Source organism: Sceloporus occidentalis, unplaced genomic scaffold (assembly GCF_023333645.1).
Source record: "Sceloporus occidentalis isolate IW3139 unplaced genomic scaffold, rSceOcc1.0.p SCAF_53, whole genome shotgun sequence".
NCBI lineage: Eukaryota > Metazoa > Chordata > Lepidosauria > Squamata > Phrynosomatidae > Sceloporus > Sceloporus occidentalis.
Window position 1 is genome coordinate 1,519,133 of NW_028317033.1, and position 16,011 is coordinate 1,535,143.

Here is a 16,011-nt window from a genome sequence, read left to right on the forward strand (position 1 = left end):
TTCCTTTCTTCTACCCTTCTCTCTCTCCAGCCTCTGGTCTCAGAGTCCGAATCTGAGTGATAGCTTCAGCATTTCGAAACATTCCGCATAACAGGACGGAGAAGGTTGACATTATTGAACAAGTTGCTAATATACTTTTTTTTTTTTTTTTTAAATAAATTTGTTGTTTTTTTGTTTTTGTTTTTTGAAGAACCACAAGAATTTAACACTAAGGTCAGTCCTTTTGGTATGCAGGTCAAAATAATCAGAGACAATTAGAATCCCGCTGGGTTCTGCATTCCGGCCTCCAGCAATGTCCTAGGAAGTCTCTGATGTTATCTATTGACATGTATGTTACAACAAATGTACTTTTGTGTGCTTTAACCTGGCTTTTTATCTTTTCTGAGAAGACTCCTACTATATGCATTTGAATGGAATGTTTTGGGTTTTTTCAGGGAGATTTTTTTTCTAGAAGAACATTGCCATATTTAGTATACAGAATATATGTACGCTATTGCTGTCACTTTGAATATATTTCAAACATTTTCTTTCTTTTCTGCAGGCTTTGGCAACAGTTCCGTAGGTCAAGATAACTTTTGGGGAACGGATTATACGTTTTTGTTTTTTTAAGGAAAACGTTTTATCAGTCTTAATTTTTTGTGGTGGGATTTTCTTGGTGTGAGCAAGGATGAGGACAGCAGAGGACTCGTCTGGAACAGTTCTGCATCGCCTGATTCAGGAGCAGCTCAGATATGGCAATCTCAGTGAGAACCGCACATTATTAGCCATCCAGCAACAGGCTTTGCGAGGTGGAGGTGGCAATGGTAGTCCCAGGTCATCTATTGAGAGCCTTGAACAAGAGGAAATGCAAATGGCTCCTTCAGCAAGGCAAGAACCACAAGGTCAGGAACATCACACTGACCATTTCTACTTGGAAAACCCCATGTACAAAGCGCATGAACTTCAACATAAGGGTGAGGAGCTTCCAACTTATGAAGAAGCCAAGGCTGCTCTTTCTCAGTACTATGCAGCTCAGAACAGCCAGCAGTTGGAGCATGGTGCTCACCGACAGGACCAGTCACTCAAGGAGCTTAAGCATGGTCATGTTAGGTCTTTGAGTGAGCGTCTGCTGCAGATGTCTCTGGAACGTAATGGTGCCAAGCCACAAAACCTCATGAGCTCCTCTCATAGCTTCCCTCAGCTCTCGAGGCACTACCAGCTATCAGTAGCGCATGGCCAATATGATGGCGTTAACTATAGATCAGCTCCTCCTGAGTACCCAAACTACAGCCACCCGGAACAGAATGTCAATGGGTACGTTCCTGAACAAAGGCACTATTCTGAGAATCTTCCTCTGTACCACCAGTCCGACATCCGGTGAGTTTAATTTGGAGATACATATTGGTTGGAATGTTCCACTGGTTTAGTAGCTTTGCGTTGTGTATTTGGGATGGTGGACTTTGCTTTCAGGCCTTTACTGGTAGGAATACTTCATATTATGTGCTATGTTTTTTTTCTTAAACACTTTTTATTCTCAAACATTTATTGTTGGTTTTATAAACTCTCCTCACTCTGATATAAAAACAGGCAGGAACTGGGGGGGGGGCAGCTCTGACATTTAAAAGAGGCAGGAAGACATCATTAGCATTGTTGACTGCAGCCTAGCGTCGGTGCACGGAGAATAGAGCAGATATGTGTTATATTCACGTAGTAAAACAATATTAATTGCGTCATCAAATAAAGAAACAATCCCTTTAACGCCGTCGTCTCTGTCATGTAGGTTTTCTAGCACAATAAACACTGGGCTGGTGGGGTCTCTACTATTCTTTATTGTTCAGACAGGAAGAGATAAAAGGAGACAGGAAGTTGCTGCATTTGGAAGGATAGCAGATAATAGCTATGGACCAGGCTCGGCCTCACAATGAAAGAATTTGCCCTCTTGTTAAATTCTAAAGTCCTTCTGGCAGCAAAAGGTTTTAGGACGACCAGCGGAAATACCAAGTCAATTTAACGACCATTTTGAATTCCTAGAGTGCCAACTATTGGCCAAAGAAAGGAAGATCTATTATTCAGACTTTATTCTGAAACATTACATTTTTACAGCCCTCACCCTTCCTTCCAGGCATTCGTATATAGATTCGACATTGCAATGGTATTTTCAAAACAATCTTTACAGCTCCGGTCTAAATATTCTTTATCTGAACCTTTTGTACTTTCAATCTCGTCATCTATTTATGGTGTTTTATATCTTCAAGTAACAGAAGAAGCTTAAAGTGTTGAGTTACGCTTTCCATTATGGACATTGCCTAAATGTATGCGTATAGAATGCAGTTGGTAAATGATATTGACTGAGCCATTTTAGAAAGAAGTGTCATTTTTGGGAGAGGGGATTTCTGTGGGAATTGTGCCATAACATAGTTTGTACAAGACTGTGCAAGTCAGTCCTAAAGCTGGAGATTTGGTTTTTCGAGTTCTGGCTTAACCTTCCAAAGGTAGCGAATGGGTGTGATCAACCATAACTCTGCATATTATATCCCCGCAAATACATAATTGCAGACCTTTTCAAAATGAACTAGTATATACACATAATGTATGGATATATACGCTTGATAATTGATTTTAAAGTTATTTGTTATGCGCAGGCAGAACGGAATATATGTTTAGGAAATAAAGTGCTCGCTCTGTTTTAGGAAAGCTTATTTACCGTTATATCCGCGTTTATATTTCCTACAGGCCAATGCAGGATCAGAACCTCAACTATGGTCCCATGACATCATATAATAGAGCTGAAACACATATGGCTCAAATGGATGCTCTTCTGCGAGAAAACGAAAAGTTACGAAGGGAGCTTGAGACTTACAGCGAGAAAGCTGTCAAAATCCAGAAGGTATGATTTATAATGATATAGCCAAATATTGTCCAATTAGCCGAGCAATGCATTCTTGTCTGTTTGGCAACAACAATGTTAAAATGTATCCGTATCAAACAGTGTGAATTGTCCTTCAGCTGCTGTTTCTGTGTAGAACAGACCCTAAAGCCATTACCCTGCTTCCATGGACTCAACAACAAGCAGGTCTTTGTGGCCGTCTACCCAGCTGGCCATGGAGGGTAGAGGGAGACTTAGGGTGTCTACCCCTTTGTTTTGCTTTGTCATCCAAAACCCTTTCACTTTCTTCAGCCCACCGCCCCCTTCTGTATCTTCTCCCCTTTAACAGCTGCAAGAGATCCCTGCACAATGGGGCAGCCATGAGCCATTTGTTCGAGGCACACGTAGAGTTGAGGGCTGCTGACAGTTGCTTGAATTTTATGTTCTGCTTGAGCTGACCTGATGAGGCATAAATGAGCCATTGTGTGTGGATGAAAAGGTGCCTGTGTTTGGAAGGCTTCAGCTGTAAAGAGAAAGGAAGGGGGGGTCCAGCCCCTTAGCAAATGTGTAATCCAGACAGGCAGGTGGCATAAAATCGACAAGAATAATTACTGGGGGGGTTTTTTTACATAATTTTTTTTTAAAATTGGTCATTGGCATTCTTTTGCGTCTAGGAATGTGGTTATTTCTGAAGCCAAAATGTTAGTTGTTACATGAGGCTTCTTATAAAAATATATTCCAGACTCAATATTTTATAGTTATAAATAGTAAATCCTTGCTTCTTCAATACGGCACAAAAGATTTTATGTTCTTTAATTTATTACCTTTTAGTTTAATTTGGATATTGGTTATTGACGTGTCTACTTGTTTTTAGTTGGAAACAGAAATCCAACGCATCTCTGAAGCCTATGAAAGTCTCATGAAGGCATCGGGCAAACGCGAGTCCCTTGAGAGTGCCATGAGGACCAAAATGGAAGGAGAGATGAGAAGAATGCAGGACTTTAACCGGGATCTAAGAGGTAAGGGAACTAACAAAAAAAGGAATTTCGACATGGTACTGCAGTGTGTAACCTGTCAATCACCATTAGCTCCCTACAATGGATATTAGGCTTTACCGACTAGACAAAGCATCAAGACCTTAAAGAGCCACATACAAAGAAAGGCTAACAGTAGTACTAAAGGAGAGACAAAGAACCTCTTAGAAGTCCTTACAAAGCTGATTAGCCTTTATGTCTGGTCTATGTGTTTTTGCTGAAATCTCTATAAACATCGGTGTTCACTTTTGACATTAAGGGCTAGTTTTAACTCTAAATAGTGATGTCACATTTAGTGCCAAATTGTTTTGTTGTTTCCCTTTTGACTTACTGGTTTTCCATTATTTCTTTGCATAGAGCGGTTAGAGTCGGCTAACAAACAGTTGGCGATTAAGAGTTTAGAGCAAAGAGAAGACAGCCAAGGAGCCGTGTCTAAGCTGATCGCTCAATGTAAGTTCTTCCATCACTTTGTGCGCATATTAAACTTGGCTAGTTTACTGCCTGCCAGAAAAAAACCCAAAAAACTTCAATGTATTATTTCAAATGGTGTCTTTAAATAAATGCTAATGAAACTTGCTGAAGCACAAAAGCCACAGGTACAGACACCCCTGCTCAAAGGGAACATACTGAGCGGTGAGCTCTATATTAGAATAGGCTTTGATGTACATATAAATACATTTGCAGCATGGGGTATCTTGTAACATTCAATTGTACAAACACAGAGTTCATGTCTTTGCCGAAATGGCATTGTTGTATTTTTTATGTGTTTGGAAGCCTACCTGCCGTTAAAAGAAGAATGCAATAGAAATTTCCCAACCCAAAACAGTGTGTCCTTTTTTTTTTTTATATATGGCCAATTTGCCATCTGAGCTTCCGCTTCAAACTTGTTATTCCGTTAAGGAATTTTTGGTTAAAGTATGTCTGGCTGCATTAGAATTGCAAAGCCACCTTTAAAGTATACAGAATCGGAGTTTGTTAAATGTTTTTGCTTCTTCCTTAAGAAAAACATTGAGTTGCTCGGGCAAACAAACTTCAATGTGATCTGAATTCTTGGAATTCCAGTGGCTGATCTTTCCCCACCCCCTACTCTGCAAACATGTAAAATCACCCAGCCATCCTGTGTTTAATGGGTTAACAGGATGTGGCTTGGGAATAAGAATGTGCTTTCCAACAGCTACCCAAGAAACGCAAATTTAAGCTTGCATTTTAATACTGTTTACAGTGCCATCTAATTGATGTAATCAGTTAAATCAAAAGGCTCTGAAGTGTGAGATAGATTGGTACTAACTTTAACTGCCCTTATAAAAGAGTGCAGGGTATTCCTTTAGACTTGCAAAATAAATATTATTTCAAAGGGACACTCAAGCCATCATATGCACTTTAACCTTGAGGTTGAGAATGCTATGATCAAGAACTGGTCTATCTAGGACATACATCCTGTAGCTGCTATCAGACAGTTCCAAGCCTGAGAACCTATGTGTTTGCTTAGCCTTCTCATGGAACGTTGCAGAAACTGTCAAGTTTACCTGATAGTCTGACTCTGAAGTATTCCCTTTGTTCTGCTCAAACGAATTACCATCCTCTTCATACAGCCCTGCATTTCCATGGTTACTGATCTGGTTTAAAAGTAAATTGAATCAATTACGAGTAAGCTTAAGTGTTTTCTATCTACCTACTGAACACAACCATCTGGGACTTCTGAATTCAAGGCCACTACCAAAGCCTTGGCAGAAGACCCAGTATAGTAGTTTATGGTTTAGTGATCAACATAGAATTACAGAAGTAGAATGTACTCCAACAATCAAGCCTATGTTCATCACAATTCTCTAAATTATATGGATTGATTTTTCAATACAGGTCGTGAACAACAACAGCAGAGGGAGAAACTAGAAAGAGAGGTCAGCCTTCTGCGCAGTGCCAATGAGGATCAGCGGCGAAGAGCAGAGCTGCTCGAACAAGCTCTGAGCAACGCACAGGCAAGAGCAGCACGCAACGAAGATGAGCTAAGGAAGAAACGGGCATATGTGGAAAAGGTGGAGAGGTTACAACAAGCTTTAAGTCAACTCCAGGCTGCCTGTGAGAAGAGGGAGCAACTTGAGCTCCGTCTACGAACACGACTGGAGCAGGAACTGAAGATATTAAGGTCTCAGCAGGTAAGGGACATTTGAGAGGACTATTATGTTGATTACGGACTAATTAAGCAATGCAGAGGAACAGGTTTTACCTCAATCTTTTTTTTTTTCAAAACAGAGGCAACCAATGGCACAGAGTGGAAACCTTTCCCCAGAACTCTCTGTCTCCGTACTCTCTGAACAGCTGCGGGAGAAGGAAGAGCGGATACTGGCTCTTGAGGCCGACATGACCAAGTGGGAACAGAAGTATCTTGAGGAACGCACTATGCGGCAGTTCGCAATGGATGCAGCCGCTACTGCTGCTGCCCAGCGTGACACAACGATCATCAACCACTCACCTCGTCACTCACCAAACAATAGTTTCAATGAGGACTTACTGATGGTCAGCCACAGGCACCAAGAGATGGAAAATAGGTAAGGATCAGACTGCTTATATCCAACAATATTTGTATCCTGTAAGTGCTTCTACATTAGATGTCTTCAAGACCATCAGCTACTACATTGTTCAGGTTCTCCACTGTACTGTTTATCATTTTTTAGCAAATTGTAAAGGAAGAAATTATTTTTTCTGGTTTTTACCCAAGATCTTTTATGAGTTTTCCAACATGTGTGATTTATAGCAAATAAAAATAAGTAGTATAACCACAATAGTTAAAAATAAAAAAAAATAACAATGTTAACAGGTTACATCTCCAGTAACTTTTTCTCATGCTCGTGTTGAGACAAAACGACGGCTTTGCTCATTGTTTGATTGACACAAAAATAATATTCCCAAGGGATGAGAAATGAGATCTTGGCAGGTCTCCTTCTGTTTGTTCAGAGCACCAAAAAATTCAGAAATTAACTCCTTTGATGTCTGTTTATTTGTATAAATTCCAAACAGTAGGCTTGTCTAGTTATAGTATAGCATTATATAGAAGCTGTTGCGTTTGATGTTTTAGAAACCCCCCCCCCCCATGTCCACACATCTGCATTATACTTATCCATATAGTGGTTTGTTTGCTCTGGCTTCTCCAAGTCCATTAGCTGATTGATCTTTTCATGTACTTATTTTCTTTTCTAGAATCAAAGCTCTCCATGCTCAAATATTGGAGAAAGATGCAGTGATCAAGGTTCTACAGCAAAGGAAACCTCACCAAGGCCCTCTCCGACCTGCCAAATCTGTTCCTTCTATTTTCACGCTTTCCACGATAAGCCAAAATCCAGCCTCAACTGAACAAGCAACCACCACCACCACCACCGCTGGTACAACTAGTAAGTGCTCCAGATATTAGATAATCTGTCTCTGAGCCGTAACATTTTCCATTTCTACAAGGAACGTTGAACACAATCCATTCTTACATAGGGTCTTCTTTTTTTTGTAGCCTTTAAATCAAATGAACAGTTATCCTGCGTGGCCCTTGTGCCTGTTCACTCCAAACACGGGAGTAAAGATGGGTGCACCCAAACAGAGTGTGGAGCACAGCAAACAACGTTACCCGAAAACCTTGGTGAAAGAAACACAGCACCTTCAATCGGTGAGTCCCATTGATAAATCTTACATATATAACAGAGATGTGGCCCCCCTAAGTGATGAAAAGACTAGACAATTCTTTACTTTGCATTGAGTATGTATCTGCAAAGACCATCATCACAAGTCTGACCACTGATCTTTTTCAGCTGTTCTAATAAAATACTACCATTTATTAGACAGAAGAGCTTTTTCTTGGGTCTAATATCTAACCAGGGACAATTTCTGTAGAAGCTGCACTCCCCTCCCCCAGACTGAGCCCTGGCCGAGCCCTGCATAGCTGAAAGCTTTCTCCTCTCACAATCCCTGCCAAGGCTTGGCCTCCCTTGGTGATGACTAATCCCAATGAATGTCAGCTATGCAGCTGGGAACAGAATGCAGGTGTGAGGCCAAAAGACTGGAGGAGGAGGGGGAGTGAAGCTGATGTTTGATAGGGGGGGGAAATGCCTGAAAAACCCCATCTAGAATCAGCCTCCACAGAGCCCAGATTTCCAGTGGCTTGCGCTGTAAGGATTCTTTCCAGCAATACTAAAGAATCCCAGTTATCACTACAACAACGCAAGAGTAGTCATTTTGTTACATATATCAAAAGCCTTCTGGTTTCTGTGAATAGCCCAGTAATCCCCGTGTCGGTGTGATGGTACATGTGATACTGTCCCCCCGGCTCTGTGCATCACACCTTGTGCGCTCTGCTAACTCAGCCTCGGAGTTGTAACCTCACCACTTGTTTTGCTCTGCTAAGACGCTATGTATCTGCTGGCCATCCAAAGCCACAGGCATGTATGGAATGCCCTCCCTTTAAAACTTACACCCCCTCATGCGTTGAGGCAGGCGATCAAAATAGGCCAGCGTGACCCATCGTTTAAAATATTCTGACCCCACAGCCCAAAAGAGCACACAACTGCCCAGGATGTGTCACATTGTGTTGGTGACACAAACTATTTCTTCACAGAACTATAGAACCCGATGTCCCATCTTGTCTGCCCATTTTCCTTCCCACTTTACGCATTCGATCTTGGTTTTGTTGTGTGTTTGTTTTAGCATTCTGTTCATCCCAGACATTTTTGCCAGCCCACAATAAAAATATCCCATGTCCATGCTTATTATGGCTTCCACTTTGTATTGAGAATCTTTGCCATTGATCACGTTGGCTTCCTCATCACTTACATACTTAATCATAACCTGGATCGAGAGTGAATCAGCTGTGATGCAGCTTTTGTGTGAATATCAGTGCCTTTTCCAGTGATGCAGCCAATTTATGCAGAGTATTCAGTGAATGGGAATGAATATTACTTTTTTCTATGTTGGCATCTCAGATATTAAAGAATGTATCGCTTACATGAGAAACGGGAATGTGGTGGATTTTATACCTACCCTGTCATGTAAAGTTCATACAAATGGTATGTCTGATATTAACTTCAGGTTTTAAGGAATAAAATTACTAAATATATTTAAATTTGTATTAACTTTAAGAAAAAACACAACTGGCTTACACCATAGGCATTTTCTTTTGTATATGTCCTGCTTTCGTGATAACTTTTCTAATAATCTCAATTTATTTTATCTTACAGAAACATCAAGCATAAATTCCAACATTTCGGAAATGGTAGAGATTCTTATCTAAGTTTCCACTCACTGGATTATTGTCCAAAGCAGAAGGTGTTTTTTTTTTGGTGAATTTGACATAGCTGTGGTTGAAATAATGGCTACAAGCAAAGAATCCAGTCCTTATGCAGCAATGTGTTTTTGAGCTGGAGATAGACATTCGGAGCTACGATTTGCGACATCGAGGGGCTGAAATAGTATTGTCCACTGGCGTGGACTTTGACTGAGAAGCTCTTGTTTAAGACCATCAAGCACATGGGACAGCTGATACTCAAATTCAGCTCGCCTTTTATTCAGGTCTACCCATAACAGATATGGAAGCAGGAAGTACTTCAATATTTGATTTGGAACGTCGGACGCCCCTTCCTTTTGCTGCTAAATAAAAACTGCAAAAACAAATGCGTGGAAGAGGTTAAAAGTTACCAGATGCATGGCCCAAGTATTTTTCTTGTAAATATTTCTGTGTTCATTTTTATAATTCTGTGTCTCCGTATTTATGTAGCTGAGATATATCCAGACTTTCGTGTCGATAATGGTTAAATCTCACAAGGGCATTTGTACATTACAGGCCCTTTGGCTGCCTCGTGTATTAAGCTCTTAGAGTTTTTCATGTCTTAGTGAAAGTTCGGTATTTCCTGAGAGCCATATCAGTAGTAAAAGAAAAAAAGAAGAAAATGAAAAAAAAAAAGAACCGAATATTCGATTGCAACTCCCACCCAAACATGTATTTTGTATTTATTTTATATTCTCTCCTTTTGCTCTTCACGCTCTTATTTAGCTGCTGTTGCAGGTCAACGGCGGTTACATCTTCAAATGGATACTTGTACGTTGTTTACAAAATTTAAATCAACTAAATATTGCATTACGTTAATACAAAAACTTTTTTTTTTTTTTTAAACCAACAAAAAACGTTCCTCGTTTCCCTAATCCTAATCATGACAGAGGGGTTTGTGGTGTCTTCCCTCTGACAAATGAAAGGGTTACAAATATAATATATATTTTTGGTATTTTTATTTCTACATCTCTGCGCTGTGAAAGTCTGAGTAGTATTCCAAAGATGTATGAATCTGATTTTTATTTTTTTTTTTGTGAGTGAATTTAAGTTATCGAAAGTATTTAAAAAATGTAAGCGTGGCTGTTTTTATTAATATTATTCTGCTATATTATATGCTGCCTTGATGCCACCTGGTCCTGCTGTTGCAGTCCAGACTGTTGTTATTTTAAATACAAAAATAAATTTGAGATAAAAATATATTTGAGTGATGATCGTCTTTACTACATTTATGGGTTGGATTGTGATGTTTAATACCATATGACCTCCTTGTAGGGTTTCACATGAATAAACGCTACACATTCAACCAGATAGTCCATTACATTCTCCCACTATCCTTTTTTACATTTTTGTTCAGGCTTCATCAGTAACCATCCAAACTATTATATAGTTGCTTAAACAAAGTTGGCTGGATCCGCTGTGATGTCAAATAGCAACTCCTGAAGATTCAAGAAGCCTTGAAAACCTGCACTTTAATGCATTTCAGTTAGCAAATATATATATATATAGGTATAATCTTCATCAAACACTAAATATGACCCTTTGTATTCCCATTTGTATTAAACAATGTTACTTGCGGGCATACATACAAGACTTGCATTATTTCGGGGGCAATAAAAATTTGGGGGATATTTCATCAGTCAAATGACAGAAAAAGAAAATTTTCTTATCGATGGTATCAAGACATGTTACGTTGGACCCGGAGTCTATGAAATAATGGCGGAGAAGCGGGGTTAATAGAGAAGAATTGCACATACAATACAAGGATTAAAAGCTTAGGTGGATGTTATATTTGATTATCAAAAATTCTAAGTATTTTCACATAAGATAGCTGTCCTAAATAGTAGAAACAATACATTACATATATACAATACATGCACATTTAATATAAATGTAACATTTCCCCACTCTATATGTTCTCTATGTGTTCCCTAATACGCTGATATCCACAATCTATTGTTGCAAGGAAGATGTGCAATCAAAATACCTGAATGTAAATCTCACTATTTTATGATTAAAAAAAACTAATTTCAAGTCCTACAAATACATATTTTTACTATTTGTCTTATAAATCCACCAAGACAGGGCTGGCCCAAGACATAATGCCGCCTGGGAGGAAGTTTAAAAACGGGGTCATTATCTACCCCCCCCCGACGCCGGGGGTCATTATCTACCCCCCCCCCGTTGTACTTCACTTACCTTTCAGCAGTCCTGCGGCGAGTCTCCCTGCTCTGCCACGGCGCGCTGCTTTACTGCTGAGCGCGGAAATTACGTCATATTCCGGCGCTCAGCATTACAAGCCGGCACCGAGACCGAGCTAGAGGGGAGGGCTCGCAGAGGAGAGAGAGGGGCGCCGAGCGGGTGCCCCTCTCTCTCCTCCGCTTAAAAAAAAAAAAAGGCGCTTGGGACGGCAAAGTGCCCCACTCTGCTCCATGGTAGGGCCGGCCCTGCGCCAAGATGTCCTCTGTTGTCAAGTACAGAGCATTTACAAAATTATTTTATAGTATATACAAATGGAATATCCAAATTAATGATCATGTCTAAGTATACCGCATTTGTTCTAATTTACAGAAATGGTTTTATACATTTGCTTTTAGCTTGCACTGTGGTTACGGACTGCTTAGGATCCAAGCATAATCTTTATTGTTAATGTAATACATTATTAATTTTATTTGGCTCAAAGGATTTATTGTAGATAAAAAAAGTAAAGATATGTGGATATAGAGACGCTCTTAACTCACAAACCCCCTCCTCTGTATGAGCAGCTGAAAAATAGATGAAAAACAAAAAAAAATTCCAGCCTTTCATAATCAAAAGAGCTATTAGTGAACAAATATGCAGAGATGTGTTTACTCATTCCACTGAGTGCCCTTCCCTGTCTGCCAAATCTTTATTTCACTTGTCTGTCTCTCTTCCTTTTTATTCTCGTTCTTGCTCTATTTCTGGCCTAATTCTTCAGTGGTAGGCGTTTGCTTTTACAGCTATCTCTGTGTATCCATTCTCAAATTAATTTAACATTCATCAAGGGAATCCTCACCACCCTCCAAACCCTAGAAAACGCTCGCTTTAATTAGACCAAACGTGATGTTCGTGTATTATAACCACACACAGAGCAGGGATTAGTTATTAATAGACTTTACTGTTAATATGTTATTAGAACAGCAGCTCACTGGGATAAGCGCCTGTTATGTTATATAAAAAGTGAGGGACACGGCCAAAGGAATAACCATGAAAAAAAGGGGATTGCGTTATACCATAACGCACTCATAGGTTATAGGGCAAGTGATTGTAAGAAAACCGGTGTTATGTTGTCAGGAACATGGCTAAAAGTTTGTGACAGGAGTCAACCAACTTCATCTTGTTGAGCCACGTGGGTGCGGGCAATGGTTGCACTCTCCATGTTTATGTCTGAATTCAGAGAACATGTTTGGCTATGTGACAATCATACAGTGGTAGTCCATTATATGATCTCCTTTTCTTGATCAAGACTGGATCAAGAGTTCTGCTATTTCCACCATTGCTACAAGCCTGCTAGAGCATTTCTTCTGTCACATGTGGGCATGGAAGCCCATGACCAGTCCTGAATTGTCCTACTCTTTGCTAGGCCACATCCTTCTGGTGCATTGTTCATTAGCCGTATACTATATACCACAGTCCTGGGAAAAGTCTTATTAGTGACCTTAATATTCACCAGCCGAACAATCAGGGAAGGACCATCAGAATTCAGTCAAGTCTAGCCAATGGCCTGGGAATGTAATGGCAGTATCTGCCTTTGTCCATTAACTTTGGTGGGTTTGTATTGGAAGATAGTTTCCCCGAAAGTTTCTAGCAGGGATCTTATATCTTATGCCAAGGTCGGTGTTTCCATCCAAGGATACATGTAAAATTGGCAAAGTAAGTCAACTGTTCCTAAATATTTGTGATAAATAATAATAAATTCTTGAAGACCTATACATACTTCATGCAAATAAAAAGCCAGCTGGGGATTATAGTCTATAAAAGCCTGAGAGTTATTCCAGTTTGGAGAATGCATTTGTGCAATTTAAGCAAAAGTTACCCAGTCCACATCAGATATTGGGCCACCTGGTCCTCAATTTTAGTGTTTGTGGCCTATTTAGGGGGAATACCTAGCTTCTTAGATGGTAGAGAAATTAGCTCAGGGGTTTTTTTTAAAGGCAATGGGCCGATCTGACAGTAGCAGCTGTCACCAAAGATTAATTTAAGGAGGAATTATCTGTATGTGCTGCATGAATGACTTCACGTTCCAAGGCCCTCTTCATACTGAAGTAGTGCGTTACCCTAGGAATGCGCACCATAAATAGCCTTTGAAGCACGCAAGAAGCGCATTCTGTTTGTGAAACTACAGCTGGATGCTTCTGTCTGGTTCTATTTTTAATAACACCTACTGAACTTACCTAGGACATCCATCTGTCCTTCGATTTTATAAAAATGCAGATGAATCACTGTGAAAGGAACGAGATTTTGTGACGCAGGACAGAATGTAAACAGAGCTAACTGTAGTTACCTGTGGCAACCGTGGTTACCTGGAGTTACTTCCCATAAATCACACATAACCTTATCATTCTTTTAGTGTTGGATAAATTAAAACACTGACTGGATAGTTGTGTACCTCCAATTTTTCCTTTAGCTCACATGGGAGAAGAATAACTTGGCTATGGTTGGTATGGGCATCCCCGCAATATTTTCTCAAGGACATCACATTTTTAATTATAAACCTATTACATGTTGTGTCTACAGGACAGAAATGAGGTGACCCACCGGTGGGCTCTGAAATGATTAGAGGATCTCCTTTAACCTACACAAAGTATATCCGTCAGCATGCTTGTGATTTATCGGGCTACTGGCCTTTAAGTGCCAAGAAAGATTATCTGCCGATCCTGATCCAGATTATGTTCTATACACGGAGGGTGGATTCCCGACCTACTCTAGCCAAGGTTTATGATGAAGTTATTCTACATCACTCTGTAGATGACGATGGAGATATTTCGGTGTAATGTAAAGGAAAAGGGGGAACTAGGCACAACATAGCTTTTGCGTGCTCTAAACATTGTGTAGCACCCCATAGAAATACATCAGAAATACATACATTTCCTATAGAACATTAGGCTTATTGCACTGTATAATTTAAGGCAATAATTTGAATATAAAAAATAATCATTTTTTTAAAAAAAAACATATCTAGCCAGTTACCCCATGATAATGATGATGACTGATATATCGCGCTAATAAAGAAATTACCCTCTTGTCAGAACAAGTGCTAGACTTAAAGAATTTCACGTATCTAGACAAGACATGATGTAACTTCTGCTCAGGACTTTCTCTGTAGATCGCATAACATCAGCCTCTTCTAATGTTCGGTGTCATACTTCTGTGAAATCCTGTCTTTCTCTGGCAGGGCTGGCCATAGGCCTACTAGGGAATAACAGGAAAAGTGAAAAAAAATAGGTCCAAAATATGAATTGCTGTCAGTCGCAAAGAAATCTAGGTTGTTTAATAATCAGGATTGGTTGATTGGTATTTCATTATGGTTATGGCATGTATAACTGGGAAGGATCCAGGTTTGACAATGCCCACTCCCTGTTCACTTACCCTCCTACTTGCCACCTACTTCATAGCTCCACCCCTATACACTGCTAGCCTTGCCCCATGCATGACTAGCCCCACCTCTGCACTTTGTTAGTCCCACCCCCTTACAAAGCTCCTCCCTCAGATGAGGAAGAGCTCCAGTTAGCCTACCCTGGGAGATTCCCAGGTATGATATGTTGGCTCATTTTTATGATAGGTAGGCTCTTTGCGCACACATAGGTCATCAGTAGAATAATCCGCTCATTATAATCATGATTTACTGTATACTCGTTAATAATTCAAGTAATGACAGAGGTTACAATGTCGGCTGGAGCTGTTCTGTCCCCCAGTATACAGGAATCATAGCCTTTGAGTGTAAGCTGCAGGTGTTTAGAGAAGGAAGGCTTTATCTGTATAACCCGCCAGGTATTTATTCACCTTGTTTGTCTGCATTCCACAGCTAACGTAATTAAAATACCAAGCCCAGAACTGACTAAACATTCCAGGGATCTTATCCTCCTTCACACTGATCAGGCAGCAGCATAAGTAAAGACACACACATAAAAGTTTTACTGCAGCACTTGAAGGCGGCAATCTATGTTACAAATGTACAAGTTTGTTAATGACATGAAAGAGAGTAATCACATATGTATTAAATGTATAACGGCTTATTAAAATCATACTGACTGCCAGCTTGTGATCAAAGCTGACAAAATACTTGGGAGTACTTAACATTATTAGTACATCAATATATATATATATATATATATATATATATATATATATAATGGTATCAGGTATTAACATTGAAGCTCTGGGTTTTTCTACCAGCCTCTGGTCTCACGGTAAGTGTCTTCAGACACAATCATTAATTCAAGATCTGTATGAAACGTATTATTTGGTTAATATGGGTGGTTCATTCAATGAGATTATCAACCTAGTCACAAAAGCTTGCAATCTATTATACTTCATCTTTTCCATATTTGCACTATACAGCTCACTACGCATTTCTTGTCCTGAAATGACCCCCCTTCTCCTCACTCATCCTTATAAAGGCAGTCTGAACCAATAAAAAAGAGTCAGGAGTTTTTAATGCTTAATCCCTTAACACCCCTCCAATTAAAAAATGCTGAATGCACCAGAGCTGGTACTATTTGAATTGAACAATTACATCATGGCACATCCAGTGCAATAAATAATTTATTAAATAAAAAATAATAATAATAAAAAAATAATTATATATATAT

At 39.7% G+C, this 16,011-nt stretch overlaps 1 protein-coding gene across 1 annotated transcript; it reads left to right on the forward strand.

Moving 5' to 3' along the window:
• Positions 1-667: 667 nt before the first annotated feature.
• LOC149288169 (angiomotin-like protein 2) lies at positions 668-14,193 on the forward strand. Its single transcript, XM_089491952.1, has 10 exons — positions 668-1,356; positions 2,713-2,866; positions 3,720-3,864; positions 4,237-4,329; positions 5,737-6,032; positions 6,130-6,425; positions 7,075-7,265; positions 7,376-7,528; positions 9,093-9,127; positions 14,005-14,193. The coding sequence occupies exons 1-10, from the start codon at positions 668-670 to the stop codon at positions 14,191-14,193; spliced, it is 2,241 nt and encodes a 746-aa protein (XP_089348078.1).
• The last annotated feature ends 1,818 nt before the right edge of the window (positions 14,194-16,011 follow it).

Coding starts and splice junctions, on each gene's coding strand:
- LOC149288169 (XM_089491952.1), top strand. CDS start 668: ATGAGGACAGCAGAGGACTCGTCTGGAACAGTTCTGCATCGCCTGATT. Junction 6,033..6,129: donor AGATATTAAGGTCTCAGCAG/GTAAGGGACATT, acceptor TTTTCAAAACAG/AGGCAACCAATGGCACAGAG. Junction 9,128..14,004: donor ATTCCAACATTTCGGAAATG/GTAGAGATTCTT, acceptor ACCTACACAAAG/TATATCCGTCAGCATGCTTG.